Below are 22155 nucleotides of genomic sequence, written 5' to 3'. Positions count from 1 at the left end.
TATGTTTAGATAGGTTGCTATGGCAACCGAGAGCGGTCCGCATATCTCATGTGATTAGTAATGACTGATTTTTCTAGGTTTATACCCTGCAGTCCGTTTGAGCCTCTTACTGTTATTCACATCCTCATTTTTGCTTTTTGTTTTTAACATAGTGTGCACAGTAACGTTACTGACCTGGCCCACGTTGCCTGGGATGATGACGTCACCTCTGGGGGCGGAGCTACCCGGGAGAGCGTGGATGCACGGCCAGTTCACTCGGTGTTTGGTGTATTTAACGGGTGAAGGGTAAGTAATTTGTAAGCACTTTTGGTCTGAAGACAGACTATATTATGTCGAAAACGTTAACTAAATAAAAGTGATTGTTAAAAGTTCCCTTGGAGTGCGCTTGTTCTACATGCATATATATATATATATATATATATATATATATATATATATATATATATATATATAAATACATATGTACACACATATAAACATATTTACATATTTAGATATGTATATGTATGTATCTCTGTGTTAAAGACTTTGCCAGCCTTTTTTTCTAACACCTGAGACCTCATATCTTTGTGCCCTTATAATTTTTTATTGCAATTTTTTAAAACAATTTGTATTAGATAGTTTTAATCTGAGTGTAACTGTACTTAAATGTATTTTTTATGTGTTTTGCAACACTTTTTTGAGTCGCATAACAGTTAATCAGAACTCTAAAGTTGAGGTAATCATTCTAGCATAAATTGTGATTGTGCTCATTTACTTTTAATTTATAATATGTGCGGACTTAACTTGCGCACAAGCGACCTCAAAAACCCGATATTGCGTGCGCACAAACGATAGCACTCCACTCGTAATCTAGCCCTATATGAAGATCTCTAAATGTATTTAGTGCATATCCCTAAATATATTTAGTTATATGTGAATAACTAAATAACAGTTGTGTGTGGCTGATCCCAGTGGTCATTAAAGAACGTATGACCCCAGCCACAATAATATTTATATTTATAATATTTATTCATCTAAAAAATAAGTTACCCCATATTTTTACTTCTTGATTAACAGTATGACATTTATCTATTTAATTCTCAGGACCATGAATTGCCTTCATAACTTTAGTATTAGATGCCATAGTTTGTATGTGGTCAACCTACAATACTCACCGGTGATTTGGAGCTTTGTTGATCTTCTGCATAATTCTCTCATATTCTCTAAGACTGGTTAAGAGTCCAATTTTGGTTGTAAGGACTTTATTGTTTGGTATCTGATATAACAGTTGTTTCCCTTAAAAAAAAAAAAAAAAATTAGTCATAAGAACATGTAGAGGCTTTTGCAATACTTCTACCAGTGCTTTGAAATTTGTTTAACTCTATTAATGGTATAATTTAAACCAGATAACACATTATTAACAAACACCATGCCCACTTTTTTTTTTTTTTTACAATTTTTTTTTTTCTTAGACATCCATAATAAGAAAAACAAGAATCACATATGTATACAGTAGTCAACACAGATATATCTCTTACATAGTGCGTGTACAAAGTTTGCATTCATGAAGACTACCTTAGTACAGAGAATGGATATCGTTTTATAAAAATAAATATACTTAACATAACTACATTTTGAAAACAAACTGCCAGCCAAACCGATTTTTCTATTTCGAAGAAACATAATCAACCCACATCTCCCATGAAATATCGACTCAACAAGCATATACCCCATTTACCTTCTAATGATTGTCATCACCTGTCTGGGCCGGGTTCATAAATCTATGTTCAATATAAGTTTACCACATTAGCAACAACTGTGCATATAGGTCTGTGCATCTAACCCTCATATAGTGGTATTCCTCCATCTTAAGTAAATCGTTACACTTGTGTATCCATTGTGTCACGTGGGTTAAAAGATTTTTTCGCACTATTACTTAAAATACACAGCATTTCCTTTTTTACAGTTGTGAATTTTCTAGGGTAATGTAAAAAAAGCCAGATTTTTGGGTCTGATAACACAGGTCTACCCAGAACCTTAGAGGACTCTGCCGCTATACAATACCAAAAGGGGACGATGCTATTGCAAGTACACCAGATATGGGACATTGTGCCTTTCTCTGTGCCGCACCTCCAACAAGCATTAGATTGTGTGTGGAAGAGTTTATGTATCCTAACTGGTGTCATGTACCACCTATGAAGGATTTTGAGATTTAATTTGGTCATGTTGGCTGAGACGATTTTGCGAAATTGTAAAAAACCTTTTTCACCTCACTCTGATTGATATCCATTCCTTGCTCATCGTTCCATCTTTCTATGTAGTATGGGACATGTCCCGGAGGTTGTATCTGCAATATTTTATATAGTGAGGATAATGAGTGACCTATTGGCTTTGGGGAGATGCACATGTTCTCAAATTGGGTCAAAGGTCTGATTAGGTTTTTCCTATCACAGTGCTTGAAGATAAAGGAGACACATTGATGATAAAAAAAACAGTCCTTAAACATCGAGAGTTCCTCCTCAACTAATTCCCCTTGCGTGCAAAGGGCATGTTCTTTTCCCAGTTGATACACTTGCAAAGTTCTACCTAATGTGTCGGAAGTGTAGTGCGAGCACCGTGAGCCCGCAATGAAGTCTGCATTTTCAAATAAAGTAGTTAAGGGAGAGTGTCTGGAGGATATATGTGGAAACTTTATCAGGATATTGTTCCAAACTCTGAGAGTTTCAGAACTTAACCTGTTGAGATTCTCCTCCCTGTCAGCATAACCCAGTCTATTACAGCATTGGGCTCCTAAGTGTTTAATATCTGATATCTCATGTTCTAATTGTACCCAGGTTTTGTTTTGAAAGTTATAGAACCAATCTAGTATTCTTTGTAAATGAGTTGCATGTCTGTATTTTATCAAGTCAGGCACACCAAGTCCGCCACTCAGCAGAGGTGTACACATGATATGTTTATTTATTCTGGCATTTTTTTTCTCCCAAATGAATTCTAAAATTTTAGATTGTAAGGACGGGAGAAAGTTAGGGGGCAGGTGGATAGGAAGGGCCTGTAAGACGTAGAGTATACGGGGCAGGACATTCATTTTGAAAATGTTCATTCTCCCCAACCAAAAAGTCTGTAAGGATCTCCAGGAGGAGAGATCAGCTATTATTCGTCTTTGCAGAGGGATGTAGTTAATCTGAAATAAGTCATGCGTATTTCTCGTAAGCAAGACCCCTACATATTTTAAAGAATTTTCCTGCCATTTAAATGGGCACATCTCTTTTAGTTGGGGAAGGAGTCCTCGTGTCAGGGAAATATTAAGTATTTCTGATTTTGTTTTGTTAATCAAAAAGTTTGATGCAAGTTGAAAGCTTTGCAAATATTGTAGTATGAGTGGAATGGATGTAAGTGGGTCCGTGAGAGTGAACAAAATGTCGTCTGCATATAACATAATTTTATGGTCCCTTTCTCTGACCTTAACACCCTTAATTTTTGGATTGTTCCTAATTGTTACCGCCAGGGCTTCTACTGCACAGGCAAACAGCAGAGGGGACATGGGGCACCCCTGCCTCGTACCGTTGCTGATTTGAAAAGGTTGAGATAGCAAATTGTTCACCCTTACCTGTGCCGTGGGGGAATTATATAATGACATTATTTTCGCTATAAATGAAGTCCCTATGCCAAATTTTTCCAATACCTTCTTCAAAAATCTCCATCGGAGGCGGTCAAGTGCTTTTTCCGCATCCGTGGAGATCAGAACCAAAGGAACATCCCGTGATACTGCATAATCTATCAGGTTAATGGCTCTCACTGTGTTGTCCCTTGCCTCTCTACCAATTATTATCAATTATCTGTGGGATGACGGGGATCAATCTGTTGGCCAAAAGTTTGGCGTATATTTTGATGTCATTATTAAGTAGTGATATGGGCCTGAAATTTTCTACTCTGTCTGCCTTCTTTCCTGGCTTAGGGAGTACGACAATATGTGCTGTCGAGGAATCTACCAAGAAGGGGTTCCCTACTGATATATTTTGAAATAGCTCTATCAGATGGGGAGAAAGGATATCTATATATTTTTTAAAATAATAGGTTGTGAAGCCGTCTGGGCCGGGTGCTTTTTCATTAGGCAAATCCCTAATTATACTCTTTATTTCATTAAGGGTAAAAGGTTCATTGAGATGAGCCCTTTCTTCCTCCCCTATATCTGGTAATTCTAGCCGGTCCAGGAATGCATCTATATTTTCTGGGGGGGGGGTTCTTGGAGGTTATAAAGTTTTTCATAGTATGCACGAAACGCTTCCGCAATATGCGTAGATGAGGTTTTCTCCTTACCTTTGGAGTCTTTAATTCCTAGTATATAAGTTTTGTTTATTTTACGTTTCAACTTCCTGGCAAATAGCTTGCTACATTTATTATGTCCCTCGTAATGCTGTTGTTTTAGTTTACGTTCTGTGATTTTACACTCCTTATCGAAAATCATGTTTAGCTTGCCCCTATATTCTGTTAAAAGATCTAATGTTTGTGTGTCTCTAGGGTCCTGTTTGTGGGCTCTCTCTAAGTCTTCCACCTTGTTTAACACCATATTTAGATAAGCTCTTTGTTGTTTCAGTTGGTGTGCTTTCATACTCATCAATTCCCCCCTGATAACAGCTATGTGAGCACCCCAGCGGTATCTAGCATCAACCTCAGTGTCTGAATTAAGCTGGAAGAAGTCTTGCAAAGCCTTCTCTATTTTTTCAGTGCATAAGGGGTCGTCTAACAGTTTGTCCTCTCATCTCCATACATAGTCAGTACCATCTCTCGTATCCCAACGCATATGACAGCTAACCAAAGAATGATCTGTCCACGTTGTAGGGAGTATCTTACAGGACTTTACCCAAGCCAAACTAGAAATGTCTGCTAGAATGTAATCTATCCTTGAGCATCTAACATGGGGGTGAGAGTAAAATGTATAGTCCTTTACTTTCTTATTTAATATCCTCCAAACGTCATGTAGCGTCAGTTCCCTTAAGTGTTTTTTAAGCTTATGGATGATTGTGTGTGACGTGGATGTTTTCCCTGAGGAGTTATCCATTGTGGGGTCTAAAGTACAATTAAGGTCACCGCACAAGATCAAGGAACCCTTAACTACTTCTAGAATTGCGTTGGTCAGAGTGCTGAAGAAAACATCCTGCCCAGTGTTTGGTGCGTATGCGCTGACTAGCGTCACTTGTTTATGGAACAGGGAGCCCACTAATATGAGGAATCTACCCAATTTGTCTTTTATACACTTATGGGCCTGGAATGATATTCCCTTTCTAAACAATATCCCCACTCCTCCTTTTTTAGCCGTGTTAGAGGCATAAAAAGAGGCCCCGAATTTGTATCTAAACGTGTGCGGTTCTCTGTTCTGCAGGAAGTGCGTCTCCTGTAAAAAAATTACATTGCCTTTTCTTTCATTGAAGTCTCTCATAGCTGTGCTCCTCTTATGTGGGCTATTGAGGCCTTTTGCATTAACTGTGAGGAAGGTAATACCCTTCGTTTTATCTATAAATTCCATATGTTATATATGTGGCAGGGCTGGTGGTGGGTTAACCTCTCGTGACTATTGTGTGTGGCTAAGACCCTAAGGTGTGTCAAGTGCTCCCCCATAGTCTGGTATTTGAAAAGATGACATTTCGGCTTCAGCTGTTTTACAAAACAAACATTAACATACATAAACCATTTAACAAAAATAAAAACAAAGAGATGGCTCAAGGCCATAGTTTTGGAGGGATGCAAAACAACATCATCACCCCCTTTCAATTAAATAAATTTAACCTCTACTAGAGTGCAAAATGCAAACATTTCCCAAACCAGTGATTATATTATCATATTTAACGTTCCCCAACATTTTTTGCAAGTCAATAATATGTTCAAGCATGGTGCAATCTCACCCATCTATGTACAGCTTCATGTCTCTTGTGCCGTAGACACCATTGTATCTTCCAAGGAGGAAGGTTTATTCTTGTCCTTTCTGCGCTTATTGGTGTTTACCACCTGCCAGCAGTGTTTTCCCTGCGATGGTCTGGAAACTGAATTTTCTCCCGCTTCCTTATTCCCATGAGAGACAAACTCAGCAGGGATATTAAAAGAAATATTCAAACCCTTAGAGAGCGCTTCCAGGTCTTGAGGTTCTTTGTAGGTGAATACACTTCCGTTATGTGTGACCACTAGGCTAAAGGGATATCCCCATCTGTATCTTATCTTTCTGTCCCTGAGCACACTTGTTATAAAGGCTATCTCCCTTCTTCTTTGTAATGTGTTTGGGCTTAAGTCCATGAAGATTTGAAGGTGATGGCGGGCCAGCATCCAAATTTCTTCCTTATCTTTATATCTGAGGAATCTCAGAATTACATCCCTTGGTGGTGCTTTATCTGGAGGAGGCGGCCTAAGGGCTCTATGTACCCTGTCGAGTTCCACCTTAGTAGCTTGTTGCTCTTTCTTCAGGTGGCAAAACAAATCCTGGACATTTGCTTCTAGATCAGTGTTAGTGATTTTTTCTGCAATACCTCGAATTCTTAGATTATTTCTACGATTTCTGTTGTCTAAATCATCAATCTTATCTTGGAGGGCTGATATCTTGACCTCTTGTACATTGGCTTGTGTTATTATCGTATCTGTTATTGAGTTCAAAGTTTCTTGTGTGTCCTCCAAGTCCTCGACTCTATATCCAATTTCTGAGATTTCTTTCCTTATTGTTGTAAGTTCAGATTTTATTAGGTTTCTCAGCGAGTCAAAGTCAGATTTAGATGGGAGGCTGGCTATATCTGCCTTTAATTGTGTCATGAGCTCAACCGGAGCAGTTTGTTGTTGCGCTGCTTCCGGCATGTGTTGAGAGTTGCCCCCGCCATCATTTAGCTCTTGTGTAGTGGTGTCCTGAGTGCCAAAAAAACTACTCACTGACAAAGGTAGTGCGGCTTGTTTAGTATTTTTGTCCAACTTAGCGCCTTTTTTAGACGCCATTTTTAGCTCCCAAAACGCCACCCCACTAAATATGCTCTGTATAACGACCCACTAGTTACATGAAACAGTAAGTGGCCCTTTAAGGAGTGGGTTGTAGGCTTTTAGGATGTCTGGAATAAAAGGAGAGGATCCCTTTAGAGCTGCTGGGGTTAATACCAGTGAAAGCTGAGGTTTCAGGGACTACAAGATATATGTTTTCTAACTTTTCTTCTTAACAGCCATGTGTCGCATTATAGTTTATATGAGGGCTTGTTTTCAAGCATGTTGGGGTTTAAGTTAGCTTCACTGGGATTTGGGTCACTTATGCATGTAGCTGCCACATTTGTAATAATATAAGTCTCACCCTTCCTCTGCTGTTGCGAGCATGGCTGTTCCTCTCCAGCACTATTAGGAGGTGAAGCGTTGCCCAGCTCGGAGCTCTCTCACAAGATGGCCATGTTCTGGCACGGCCAGGCTCCGCCCCCACCATGCCCACTATTTTAACATGATGCACATCAAAATAAACGTATTTGTAATAAAATCATCATAATTTTTTTTTTTATTTGGAAAAGTATGCACCAATAAGAAAAATAAGAAAAAAAATAATTAATAAAAACTTACTGCCATGTATACACATGTTTCCCCTCGAAATATGAGTACTCTGGCATTACTGGATGCTTACATTGAGCTGAGAGTGATATTGTTAAATTAATGTAAACAAGAGATATCGCATTCCCCACAAAAAAAATTAAATCTCCTTTCCTCCATCCTAAAATTGTGATCTTTTGTCACAAACAATTTTCTTTGAATAAACAGAGCTTCCTCTATCTCTGTATATGGGCCTTTAATATATTTATTTAAAGTAATCAAGTGCCTTTTTCTAGAGAATACAGACCCAGTTTGGCTAGCCTGTAGCCCTTCTCTGAACTTTTTCTAAGTCTGCAGTGTATTTTTATGAGGTTGGTCCCCAAAACTGCACTCCATACTCAAGGTGAGGTTTTACCAGGGATTTTTAAAGTGACAGAATTATGCTGTCCTCCCTTGCATCAATGCCTCTTTTAATAAATGCTAGTAATTTATTAGCCTTAGAAGCCACTACTCTGCATTGTGCACCCATCTTTAGCTTGTTATCTATTACTGCTACAAAATCCATTTCCTCCTCTGTTTTGCTAAGTCTATTCCCATTTAAATAAAAGATTGCTTACTTATTTTTACTTCTAAAATGTAGAACCATGCATTTTCCAGTATTAAATCTCATTTCCCATTTACCTGACCATTTTTTTTAATTTTTGTAGATCCCCTTGTAAAGCAATTTCATCCTACACTGACCTAATGACCTTACTCAACTTTGTATCTGCAAAAATACAGATGTTGCTATTTAATCCTTGCTCCAAGTCTTTAATAAAAATATTTTAAAAAACAGGGCCCAATACTGATCCCTGGGGGACTCCACTGATTACCTTTGTCCAATCTGAGTATGATCCGTTTACTACTACTCGTTGCTCCCTGTCTTTTAGCCAGTTATTTATCAATGAGCTAACATTTTCAGCTATTCTCATTCCCTTAATTTTGTATATTAATCTCTCATGTAGCCCTGTATCAAACACCTTTGCAAAATCCAAGTATATCACATCAACTGATTACCCTTTGTCTATATTTTTACTTACTTCCTTGTAGGATCTAATTAGATTAGTTTTACATGATCTATTTCTCATAAAACCATGCTGATTTCAAGTTATAATCTTGTTTACACGAATAGACACATGAATATAAGCCCTTCAAGTATCTTCCCTACTATTGATATCAGACTAACTGGTCTATAGCTGCCTGGATTAACCCTGCTTCCTTTTTAAAATGTGGCATCACATCAGCTTTACGCCAGTCCTGGGGTACTATACCAGAGTATAATGAGTCATGAAAAAGTAGAGGTTTGTCTATAACAGTACTAAATTCCTGTTAAACCCTTGGGTTTATTCTATCTGGGCCTGTAGTTTTATTTAAGTTAATATTGTCCAATCGACAAAAAAAGGGGTTACCATAGATACAAATGTTGATACAAAACTTTACCCACCAAAATACAAAGAATTATTAATGATGTGTGAGAATACCAAAGTGCTTGCTAACAGGCATACGATCTGATCGCATGAATGGATAGCCTATTCAAAACCATAATTCTTAAGGGAACGATGGGCCAAGAATTATGCTTGTGAATAGGCTACCCATTCATGCGATCAGATCCTATGCCTATTCATTAATCACCCCCGATAGTGCCATGAACACTGAAGTACATGCTTTGAGTTTTCCACATAGCAATTTCCCTAACACTAAAATACATGCAGGTATATAGAAGAAAAGAGTCGATCCGCTCCAGGAAGTAAAATCCAACTTTTATTCAAAACTTGTAGTTTAAAAGACACATACGGGAGGCACCTTTACAATGCAGGTTGCAGCAGGCAAAGCACTCGGCTTACGCGTTTCGGCTTAGTGAGCCGTAATCATAGCCTAATGTGCTATGCCTTCTTTCACAATATAAAGGCACAAAACATGTTGTTATTGGCTAACACTTAAAATCAATTAATGAAATAATTAAATGTCTGCTGCAACATTTTAACCCTTTCATAGCTACAAAATTGGTCAGTATAACAACAAAAAAGTTTGAAGTTAATACATATTGTGTAAAAGGCCTAAATAATTTTCTCACATGTTGACTAAATTTAAAAAACCTTATAACTTATATAGTTGTTCTTTTTTAAAAAAAAAATATTTAAAGGGGTCTTATTACTGTCAACAACAATTTGGGATGAAATGTTTTTTCTCAAACTCATTTATCTTATTGTTTCATGCTTTGTTCTTTAGGGGGCAACAGGTAGGATGATTAAACTGGGGATTTAATATGTTACCCTGAATTAAAGGCATACTCGATATTACACAATTCATCTACTACTTTACAATGACTTACAAAGCCATTTACCAGCTAACTCAAACAACAACATTCATACCCATTACAAGCAAAAATGTTGTCCATCAATACCATCCACATATTAACTACAGTATTCACACTCCACAGCTACTCGTACCCCATCCTTCTAGATCTATATATCAATCATACTTTATACCCATGCCACCTAAACCTATCTAGTTATATACATTAAACAGGGTATGAGCCTTTTGTATACCACTGAGCCTATATATAACAACTGGTTACATAGCTCACTATAGTGTCCCTTATTGATTTCTCAAATTACATGCAAACTTGCCTAAATTGGACCATGACAACCTAAGACTTTTTGTCATTCATAATTGGCATAAATGAGAATGGTATTATTGATAATAAAATAAAGGACACTAGAATAATAGGCTGTAACCTAGGATAATGGACAAGTTTAACCATAGTTGTTTTGTTGGTACTAGAAATATTAAAATTGAAACCTAAACTGGGTTTCTATTATTCCCAAAAATTAATCATATCCTATTTTGAATTTAATTCCTTGGGTACTCGTGTCTCCAACTGGAAAATCCAATAGATTTCACGTTTAGCCAGGAGTTGGTCCAAATCACCTCCTCTTGTTGGCAACATCACCTTTTCAATTATACACCATTGGAATGTATTAAGATTGCCCCCATGTCTAGTTGAAAAGTGCTGCACTAGAGGAGTCGTGGACTTGCCCACATTTATTGTAGAGAGGTGTTCCCTGATCCTATTTCGCATATCTCTTGAGGTCAACCCTACATATTGTAGATGACACTGATTACATGAGATGAGGTAAATCACATAATTTGATTTACAATTGACACAAGACTGAATCTTATAATCTTTGCCATTAACAAACTATGTGAAATTTTGTGTGACTTTTACATATTCACATGGTTTGCAATGTTTACTGCCACATTTATATGTGCCTAAATGCTTGAGCCAAGAGCTCGCACTAGCTGTAGTTTTACGTAGTTGTGTTGGTGCTAGTATATTGCCCAGTGTAGTGCTCTTCTTGTATGAGCACCTTACACCTTTGTCGACCAATTTTTCCAAGCTGTCATCTGCCTTTAAAATTGTGAAATGTTTCTTCACTATATTACAGATTGACTGATACTGGGCACTAAACTGTGTTACAAAGTAAACACCTTCAAATTTCTCTTTTGTGGGCTTGTGTTTCTTGGACAATAAACACTCTCTCGGGATAGAGTTGACTGCATTTATTGCTTTAATAATATCCCGTGCTGGATATTTCCTTTCTCTGAGTCTCTTACTTAAATCATTGGCCTCTAACTCAAACTCACTGTCATTTGAACAGTTCCTCCTGATTCGTGAAAATTGTCCTTTAGCTATTGCATATCTTATCTGCCGGGGGTGACTGCTTTTACCATATAACAAATTGTTACCTGAAATTTGGATTACACACCTGTCTCTATGTGATCCCCTATTTTTCCTGTTAGTGTCAAATCCAAAAAATTTACGCCTAGATTTAGAGTTCTGCGTTAGCCGTCCAAACCAGCGTTAGGGGGTCCTAACGCTGGTTTTGGCCGGCCGCTGGTATTTAGAGTCTTGTAGGTAAGGGTCTAACGCTCACTTTCCAGCCGCAACTTTTCCATACAGCAGATCCCCTTACGTCAATTGCTTATCCTATCTTTTCAATGGGATCTTTCTAACGCCGGAATTTAGAGTCTTCGCTGAAGTGAGCGTTAGAACTCTAACGACAAGACTCCAGCCTCAGAAAAAAGCCAGGAGTTAAGAGCTTTCTGGGCTAACGCCGGTTCATAAAGCTCTTAACTACTGTGCTCTAAAGTACACTAACACCCATAAACTACTTATGTACCCCTAAACCGAGGTCCCCCCACATCGCCGCCACTCTATTAAAAATGTTTAACCCCTAATCTGCCGACCGCACGCCGCCGCAACTTACATTATCCCTATGTACCCCTAATCTGCTGCCCCTAACATCGCCGACCCCTATATTATATTTATTACCCCCTAATCTGCCCCCCCCCCAACGTCGCCGCTACCTACCTACACTTATTAACCCCTAATCTGCCGACCGGACCTCGCCGCCACTATAATAAATGTATTAACCCCTAAACCGCCTCACTCCCGCCTCAAAAATCCTATAATAAATATTATTAACCCCTAATCTGCCCTCCCTAACATCACCGACACCTAACTTCAAGTATTAATCCCTAATCTGCCGACCGGACCTCGCCGCTACTCTAATAAATGTATTAACCCCTAAAGCTAAGTCTAACCCTAACACTAACACCCCCCTAAGTTAAATATAATTTTTATCTAACGAAAAAAATTAACTTGTATTAAATAAATTAATCCTATTTAAAGCTAAATACTTACCTGTAAAATAAACCCTAATATAGCTACAATACAATTAATAATTACATTGTAGCTATTTTAGGATTTATATTTATTTTACAGGCAACTTTGTATTTATTTTAACTAGGTACAATAGCTATTAAATAGTTAATAACTATTTAATAGCTACATAGTTAAAATAATTACAAAATTACCTGTAAAATAAATCCTAACCTAAGTTACAATTAAACCTAAAACTACACTATCAATAAATTAATTAACTAAACTATCTACAATTATCTAAAATTAAATCAACTAAACTAAATTACAAAAAAAAAAAAACACTAAATTACAAAAACAAACAAACACTAAATTACAAAAAATAAAAAAAAGATTACAAGAATTTTAAACTAATTACACCTACTCTAAGCCCCCTAAAAAAATAACAAAGCCCCCCAAAATAAAAAAATGCCCTACCCTATTCTAAAATAAAAAGTTAACAGCTCTTTTACCTTACCAGCCCTTAAAAGGACCTTTTGCGGGGCATGCCCCAAAGAAAACAGCTCTTTTGCATTTAAATAAACATACAAAAACCCCCTAACATTTACAACCCACCACCCACATACCCCTAATCTAACCTAAACCCCCCTTAAAAAACCTAACACTAAGCCCCTGAAGATCTCCCTACCTTATCTTCACCACGCCGGGTATCACCGATCCGTCCAGAAGAGGGTCCGAAGTCTTCATCCTATCCGGCAAGAAGAGGTCCAGAAGAGGGTCCGAAGTCTTCATCCTATCCGGCAAAAAGAGGACATCCGGTATGTGGGTGGTGGGTTGTAATGTTGGGGGGGTATTGTATGTTTATTTAAATGCAAAAGAGCTGTTTTCTTTGGGGCATGCCCCGCAAAAGGCCATTTTAAGGGCTGGTAAGGTAAAAAAGCTGTTAACTTTTTATTTTAGATTAGGGTAGGGCATTTTTTTATTTTGGGGGGCTTTGTTATTTTTTTAGGGGGCTTAGAGTAGGTGTAATTAGTTTAAAATTCTTGTAATCTTTTTTTATTTTTTGCAATTTAGTGTTTGTTTTTGTAATTTAGTGTTTGATTTTTTTTGCAATTTAGTTTAGTTGATTTAATTGTAGATAATTGTAGATAGTTTAGTTAATTCATTTATTGATAGTGTAGTGTTAGGTTTAATTGTAACTTAGGTTAGGATTTATTTTACAGGTAATTTTGTAATTATTTTAACTATGTAGCTATTAAATAGTTATTAACTATTTAATACCTATTGTACCTAGTTAAAATAAATACAAAGTTGCCTGTAAAATAAATATAAATCCTAAAATAGCTACAATGTAATTATTAATTATATTGTAGCTATATTAGGGTTTATTTTACAGGTAAGTATTTAGCTTTAAATAGGATTAATTTATTTATTACGAGTTAATTTTTTTTCGTTAGATAAAAATTATATTTAACTTAGGGGGGTGTTAGGGTTAGACTTAGCTTTAGGGGTTAATACATTTATTAGAGTAGCGGCGAGGTCCGGTCGGCAGATTAGGGGTTAATACTTGAAGTTAGGTGTCGGCGATGTTAGGGGGGGCAGATTAGGGGTTTTTTTTCAGCTCAAACTGCCCCATTGTTTCCTATGGGGATATCGTGCACGAGCACGTTTTTGAAGCTGGCCGCGTCCGTAAGCAACGCTGGTATTTAGAGTTGCAGTGGCGGTACATATGCCTGTACACTCCCTTTTTGGAGCCTAACGCAGCCCTTCAGAGAACTCTAAATACCAGCGTTGTTTAAAAAGTGCGGGGGGGAAAAGACACGCGTAGCTAACGCACCCCTTCTAACGCAAAACTCTAAATCTAGGCGTATTTTTGGTCACATCAATTTCAAATGTGAAGCGCAGGCCTACATCATTATCATTCAAATAACTGATAAATTCAGGTATTAGGTTGCAATCACCCTTCCAGATGAACAGTAGATCATCTACGAATCTGCAATACATTCTTATATTATTTTTGAAAGGGTTGCCGTCTCCAAAAATGTGGCACCACTCCCATTTGCCAAGATATAAATTAGCATAAGATGGTGCGAATTTAGCACCCATGGCGGTGCCGCACTTTTGGAGATAGCAAACCCCTTCGAATTTGAAATAATTATGTGTAAGTAAAAAGGACACAGCTCTTACTACATAATTCTGGAACTCACTTGAATAGTCAGTGCACATGTCGAGAAAAAAGGCCACTGCTTGTATTCCCTTGTCGTGGGGTATGGACGAGTAGAGCGCTACAGCATCAACCATGAGCCATGCGCTACATTCCTCCCATCTTATGTCTTGCAAAATATTTATCACATGAGTGGTGTCTCTTACATATGCAGGTAGGGAAATGACCAATGGCTGGAGAATAGAATCTACCCATTGTGAGAGGTGCTCTAGAAGTGAGCCAATCCCACTCACAATGGGTCTTCCCTTAACCTGATCATGAGACTTGTGCACTTTTGGAAGATGGTGGAACCAGGGCATCATAGGATGTTCTACATCCAGATATTCACAAGTCTGTTTGTCTATGAAGCCCTGGTCCCTACCATCGTCCAAAAGCTGACTGAGTTCCCTAGCAAATTCATTTGTGGGATCCCTCCTTAAGATTTCATAATATTGTGGATTTTGAAGTTGGCGTAACGCCTCCGCTACATAATCCTTTCTGTCCATAACCACGATTGATCCGCCTTTATCGGCTGTGCGGATTACCAAATTGTGGTTATTCTGTAGAGCAGTAAGGGCTTTCTTTTCTTTGCCAGTTAAATTATGGGTTGGTGTACCCATATCTTGTGCCAATTTAACTAAATCCTTCTCTACTCTCTGATGAAAGGTTTCCAGTATGGAACCTCTGCTTGTACAGGATAGAATTTTGACTTGTTTTTAAATGTAGTACCAACACTCATTTCCTGTCCTAATGGGACAGATTCATATTCCAGATTCTGCAAAGACACTAAATCACATGCTTCATGAAAATCCTGCACATCATCCTCCCCACTGACAGCCTGTGAATTACCAGAATCTGTGATTTGTTTCTCTTTACCAAAGTGTTTTCTCAATGTTAAGTTATGGACCAGCCGGTTAACATCCAATAGTGTATTAAACCCATTAAAATTACAGGTGGGTGAAAAACCTAAACCATAAGCTAATACTTTATTTTGTTCCAAAGACAACTCTAAAGAAGATAAGTTGATAACATTATGTTTCATTTGTACTTCGTTTGTGATTTTTGACCCCTCAACTGATATCTCACTGCTGCTGTGTCCCCTTGTTTTAAATTGGTTTGATCTAAAGGTCCCTGGGCCTGTGGAAAAACCTTCTCTATATCTGAGACCTCAACTGGAGACACCTTTTCTTTGGGTCTAACTACTCTATCCTCAATAGTATGTATGTGGGTATTTTTAAGGATCCCTACAACGGGTGGGATGTCCGGGGCAGGGGTTATAGGTAAGGAGGTCAACCCCTCATCTGAGGAGTACTCGGTGTCACTACCTGAAAATGAAACATTTCTATTGCTATTATTATTATTGTTTATTCTGCTACCCCTACGTCTGTGACCCCTACCACTTGAATTACTTCCTACTTGGAATTTCCTGAATTCGCCTCTTTTCTTTCTATTCCAAATGTATACTGAGTTGGATTGGTAGTCAGATCTATCTCTTAAGAATTTTGTATGTTTGTTATCCATGATAACACTCTTGCTTTTGGCTACCAAGCCCCTCAGTATCCCATCAAATTTTTCAAACTGTGATTCTGCTATACGTTTATCCATTTCACATTGTAAATCCTTAATTTTTATTTTAACCTCTGTCAATTGTACCATCTTATAGTCTCTCAACATAATCATCAATCTGGAAGAACAGTCAGATAGTATCTCATATCAACCCTTTATAAACTCAGTGTTGTTTGGGTCTACATCAAAAGTCGGAAACTTGTACACACGAAGGCCTCTGGGAATCATTCCTTCCTCCATATATTTGTTAAAAGTCCAAATATCCCATTTCAATTTAATTTCTCTGATCAATAAAGTCTCCATGGATTCAAACAAAGTACTCAATGATAGAGCCCCTTTACTTGTAGAGAAAATGTGTTCATATTCCAATGCATTATTGCCCCTTTCTGTAGCTGATAAGAGAGAAAAGAAACTTTTGTTTGCATTGTCTCTAGGTGCTTCCCCTGATGCTGCCATATCCATATTGTTATATTACTGTGCAGCACTATGTCAGGAATGTTTTTGCCAGATAAGAAGGACTCTTCTACATACATAAAATAAGTAAAGCACACACAATGATGGATACTCTCAGCTAAAATATCCAATTTGAGAAAGTCAGAAGAGAAAAGGTATGTGTGTGTTCACAAACGAATCCTCCTCAGTGTTTAATTTAAACTAAGTACAATCCCTCTGGTAGATCCCTACAGGTTATATCTATTGCTTGAAATATAAGTTAATATAGGCTTCAGCACTTAAAAAAGACTTACGCTTTTCGTTGGGAGGACCTTCCGCTATCCTTGCGGTGCAAAGAGAACTATGCTCCCTACCTCACTCACCCTGTCTCAGCGTGACTGCAGTGCGAGCCACATCAACCTGCGTCTGTCTCCTTGGCGTTCTCGAGCGCTTCTCGGATGACGTCACTTGTAAGTCGCCTGAAGCCCGTGGGGAGTGAGCCAAAAGTACTGGCAAAATTTCGTTCCTGTCCTGGACTCCGTATACAGATCTGCTGAGAAAGTTGCAGGTATATAGAAGAAAAGAGTCGATCCGCTACAGGAAGTAAAATCCAACTTTTATTCAAAACTTGTAGTTTAAAAGACACATAAGGGAGGCACCTTTACAATGCAGGTTGCAGCAGGCAAAGCACTCGGCTTACACGTTTCGGCTTAGTGAGCCGTAATCATAGCCTAATGTGTTATGCCTTCTTTCACAATATAAAGGCACAAAACATGTTGTTATTGGCTAACACTTAAAATCAATTAATGAAATAATTAAATGTCTGCTGCAACATTTTAACCCTTTCATAGCTACAAAATTGGTCAGTATAACAACAAAAAAGTTTGAAGTTAATACATATTGTGTAAAAAGCCTAAATAATTTTCTCACATGTTGACTAAATTTGAAAAAGCTTATAACTTATATAGTTGTTCTTTTTAAAAAAAAATATTTAAAGGGGTCTTATTACTGTCAACAACAATTTGTGATGAAATGTTTTTTTCTCAAACTCATTTATCTTATTGTTTCATGCCTTGTTCTTTAGGGGGCAACAGGTAGGATGATTAAACTGGGGATTTAATATGTTACCCTGAATTAAAGGCATACTCGATATTACACAATTCATCTACTACTTTACAATGACTTACAACGCCATTTACCAGCTAACTCAAACAACAACATTCATACCCATTACAAGCAAAAATGTTGTCCATCAATACCATCCACATATTAACTACAGTATTCACACTCCACAGCTACTCGTACCCCATCCATCTAGATCTATATATCAATCATACCTTATACCCATGCCGCCTAAACCTATCTAGTTATATACATTAAACAGGGTATGAGCCTTTTGTATACCACTGAGCCTATATATAACAACTGGTTACATAGCTCACTATAGTGTCCCTTATAGATTTCTCAAATTACTTGCAAACGTGCCTAAATTGGACCATGACAACCTAAGACTATTTGTCAGGGTTAAAATGTTGCAGCAGACATTTAATTATTTCATTAATTGATTTTAAGTGTAAGCCAATAACAACATGTTTTGTGCCTTTATATTGTGAAAGAAGGCATAACACATTAGGCTATGATTACGGCTCACTAAGCCGAAACGCGTAAGCCGAGTGCTTTGCCTGCTGCAACCTGCATTGTAAAGGTGCCTCCCGTATGTGTCTTTTAAACTACAAGTTTTGAATAAAAGTTGGATTTTACTTCCTGGTGCGGATCGACTCTTTTCTTCTATATACCTGCAACTTTCTCAGCAGATCCGTATACGGAGTCCAGGACAGGAACTAAATTTTGCCAGTACCTTTGGCTCACTCCCCACAGGCTTCAGGCGACTTACAAGTGACGTCATCCGAGAAACACCGTGGAGAACCGCTCGAGAACACCAAGGAGACAGACGCCGGTTGATGTGGCTCGCACTGCAGACACGCTGAGACAGGGTGAGTGAGGTACTTAGTTTAAATTAAACACTCAGGAGAATTTGTTTGTGAACACACACATACCTTTTCTCTTCTGACTTTCTCAAATTGGATATTTTAGCTGAGAGTATCCATCATTGTGTGTGCTTTACTTATTTTCTGTATGTAGAAGAGTCCTTCTTATCTGGCAAAAACATTCCTGACATAGTGCTGCACAGTAATATAACAATATGGATATGGCAGCATCAGGGGAAGCACCTAGAGACAATGCGAACAAAAGTTTATTTTCTCTCTTATCAGCTACAGAAAGGGGCAACAATGCATTGGAATATGAACTAATTTTCTCTACAAGTAAAGGGGCTCTATCATTGAGTACTTTGTTTGAATCCATGGAGACTTTATTGATCAGAGAAATTAAATTGAAATGGGATATTTGGACTTTTAACAAATATATGGAGGAAGGAATGATTCCCAGAGGCCTTCGTGTGTACAAGTTTCCAACTTTTGATGTAGACCCAAACAACACTGAGTTTATAAAGGGTTGGAATAAGATATTATCTGACTGTTCTTCCAGATTGATGATTATGTTGAGAGACTATAAGATGGTACAATTGACAGAGGTTAAAATAAAAATTAAGGATTTACAATGTGAAATGGATAAACGTATAGCAGAATCACAGTTTGAAAAATTTGATGGGACACTGAGGGGCTTGGTAGCCAAAAGCAAGAGTGTTATCATGGATAACAAACATACAAAATTCTTAAGAGATAGAACTGACTACCAATCCAACTCAGTATACATTTGGAATAGAAAGAAAAGAGGTGAATTCAGGAAATTCCAAGTAGGAGGTAATTCAAGGGGTAGGGGTCACAGACGTAGGGGTGGCAGAAGAAACAATAATAATAATAGCAATAGAAATGTTTCATTCTCAGGTAGTGACACAGAGTACTCCTCAGATGAGGGGTTGACCTCCTTACCCATAACCCCTGCCCCGGACATCCCACCCGTTGTAGGGATCCTTAAAAATACCCACATACATACTATTGAGGATAGAGTAGTTAGACCCAAAGAAAAGGTGTCTCCAGTTCAGGTCTCAGGGACCTTTAGATCAAACCAATTTAAAACAAGGGGACACAGCAGCAGTGAGATATCAGTTGAGGGGTCAAAAATCACAAACGAAGTACAAATGAAACATAATGTTATCAACTTATCTTCTTTAGAGTTGTCTTTGGAACAAAATAAAGTATTAGCTTATGGTTTAGGTTTTTCACCCACCTGTAATTTTAATGAGTTTAATACACTATTGGATGTTAACCAGCTGGTTTGTAACTTAACATTGAGAAAACACTTTGGTAAAGAGAAACAAATCACAGATTCTGGTAATTCACAGGCTGTCAGTGGGGAGGATGATGTGCAGGATTTTCATGAAGCATGTGATTTAGTGTCTTTACAGAATCTGGAATATGAATCTGTCCCATTAGGACAGGAAATTAGTGTTGGTACTACATTTAAAAACAAGTCAAAATTCTATCCTGTACAAAGCAGAGGTTCCATACTGGAAACCTTTCATCAGAGAGTAGAGAAGGATTTAGTTAAATTGGCACAAGATATGGGTACACCAACCCATAATTTAACTGGCAAAGAAAAGAAAGCCCTTACTGCTCTACAGAATAACCATGATGTGGTAATCCACACAGCCGATAAAGGCGGATCAATCGTGGTTATGGACAGAAAGGATTATGTAGCGGAGGCGTTATGCCAACTTCAAAATCCACAAGATTATGAAATCTTAAGGAGGGATCCCACAAATGAATTTGCTAGGGAACTCAGTCAGCTTTTGGACGATGGTAGGGACAAGGGCTTCATAGACAAACAGACTTGTGAATATCTGGATGTAGAACATCCTATGATGCCCTGGTTCCACCATCTTCCAAAAGTGCACAAGTCTCTTGATCAGCTTAAGGGAAGACCCATTGTGAGTGGGATTGGCTCACTTCTAGAGCACCTCTCACAATGGGTAGATTCTATTCTCCAGCCATTGGTCATTTCCCTACCTGCATATCTAAGAGACACCACTCATGTGATAAATATTTTGCAAGACATAAGATGGGAGGAATGTAGCGCATGGCTCACGGTTGATGCTGTAGCGCTCTACTCGTCCATACCCCACGACAAGGGAATACTAGCAGTGGCCTTTTTTCTCGACATGTGCAAGGACTATTCAAGTGAGTTCCAGAATTATGTAGTAAGAGCTGTGTCCTTTTTACTTACACATAATTATTTCAAATTCGAAGGGGTTTGCTATCTCCAAAAGTGCGGCACCGCCATGGGTGCTAAATTCGCACCATCTTATGCTAATTTATATCTTGGCAAATGGGAGTGGTGCCGCATTTTTGGAGATGGCAAGCCTTTCAAAAATAATATAAGAATGTATTGCAGATTCATAGATGATCTGCTGTTCATCTGGAAGGGTGATTGCAACCTAATACCTGAATTTATCAGTTATTTGAATGATAATGATGTAGGCCTGCGCTTCACATTTGAAACTGATGTGACCAAAATTAATTTTTGGGATTTGACACTAACAGGAAAAATAGGGGATCACATAGAGACAGGTGTGTATCACAAGCCAATTTTAGGTAACAATTTGTTATATGGTAAAAGCAGTCACCCCCGGCAGATAAGATATGCAATAGCTAAAGGACAATTTTCACGAATCAGGAGGAACTGTTCAAATGACAGTGAGTTTGAGTTAGAGGCCAATGATTTAAGTAAGAGACTCAGAGAAAGGAAATATCCAGCACGGGATATTATTAGAGCAATAAATGCAGTCAACTCTATCCCGAGAGAGTGTTTATTGTCCAAGAAACACAAGCCCACAAAAGAGAAATTTGAAGGTGTTTACTTTGTAACACAGTTTAGTGCCCAGTATCAGTCAATCAGTAATATAGTGAAGAAACATTTCACAATTTTAAAAGCAGATGACAGCTTGGAAAAATTGGTCGACAAAGGTGTAAGGTGCTCATACCAGAAGAGCACTACACTGGGCAATATACTAGCACCATCACAACTACATAAAACTACAGCTAGTGCGAGCTCTTGGCTCAAGCATTTAGGCACATATAAATGTGGCAGTAAACATTGCAAACCATGTGAATATGTAAAAGTCACACAAAATTTCACATCGTTTGTTAATGGCAAAGAATATAAGATTCAGTCTTGTGTCAATTGTAAATCAAATTATGTGATTTACCTCATCTCATGTAATCAGTGTCATCTACAATATGTAGGGTTGACCTCAAGAGATATGCGAAATAGGATCAGGGAACACCTCTCTACAATAAATGTGGGCAAGTCCACGACTCCTCTAGTGCAGCACTTTTCAACTAGACATGGGGGCAATCTTAATACATTCCAATGGTGTATAATTGAAAAGGTGATGTTGCCAACAAGAGGAGGTGATTTGGACCAACTCCTGGCTAAATGTGAAATCTATTGGATTTTCCAGTTGGAGACACGAGTACCCAAGGAATTAAATTCAAAATAGGATATGATTAATTTTTGGGAATAATAGAAACCCAGTTTAGGTTTCAATTTTAATATTTCTAGTACCAACAAAACAACTATGGCTAAACTTGTCCATTATCCTAGGTTACAGCCTATTATTCTAGTGTCCTTTATTTTATTATCAATAATACCATTCTCATTTATGCCAATTATGAATGACAAATAGTCTTAGGTTGTCATGGTCCAATTT

General features: G+C 37.9%; 1 protein-coding gene across 1 annotated transcript in view; it reads right to left on the bottom strand.

The window, feature by feature from the left end:
• TTLL10 (tubulin tyrosine ligase like 10) overlaps nt 1-22155 on the bottom strand; it is a 320455-nt gene that overhangs the window by 133402 nt on the left and 164898 nt on the right. Inside the window, exon 5 of the mRNA XM_053690962.1 lies at nt 1158-1278. Within this exon, the coding sequence (XP_053546937.1) occupies nt 1158-1278 (121 nt within the window). The remainder of the gene's footprint in view (nt 1-1157; nt 1279-22155) is intronic.

Source organism: Bombina bombina, chromosome 8 (assembly GCF_027579735.1).
Source record: "Bombina bombina isolate aBomBom1 chromosome 8, aBomBom1.pri, whole genome shotgun sequence".
Taxonomy (NCBI): domain Eukaryota; kingdom Metazoa; phylum Chordata; class Amphibia; order Anura; family Bombinatoridae; genus Bombina; species Bombina bombina.
The sequence above is the reverse complement of the archived record's forward strand: the minus strand, read 5'-3'. Positions and strand labels throughout refer to the sequence as shown.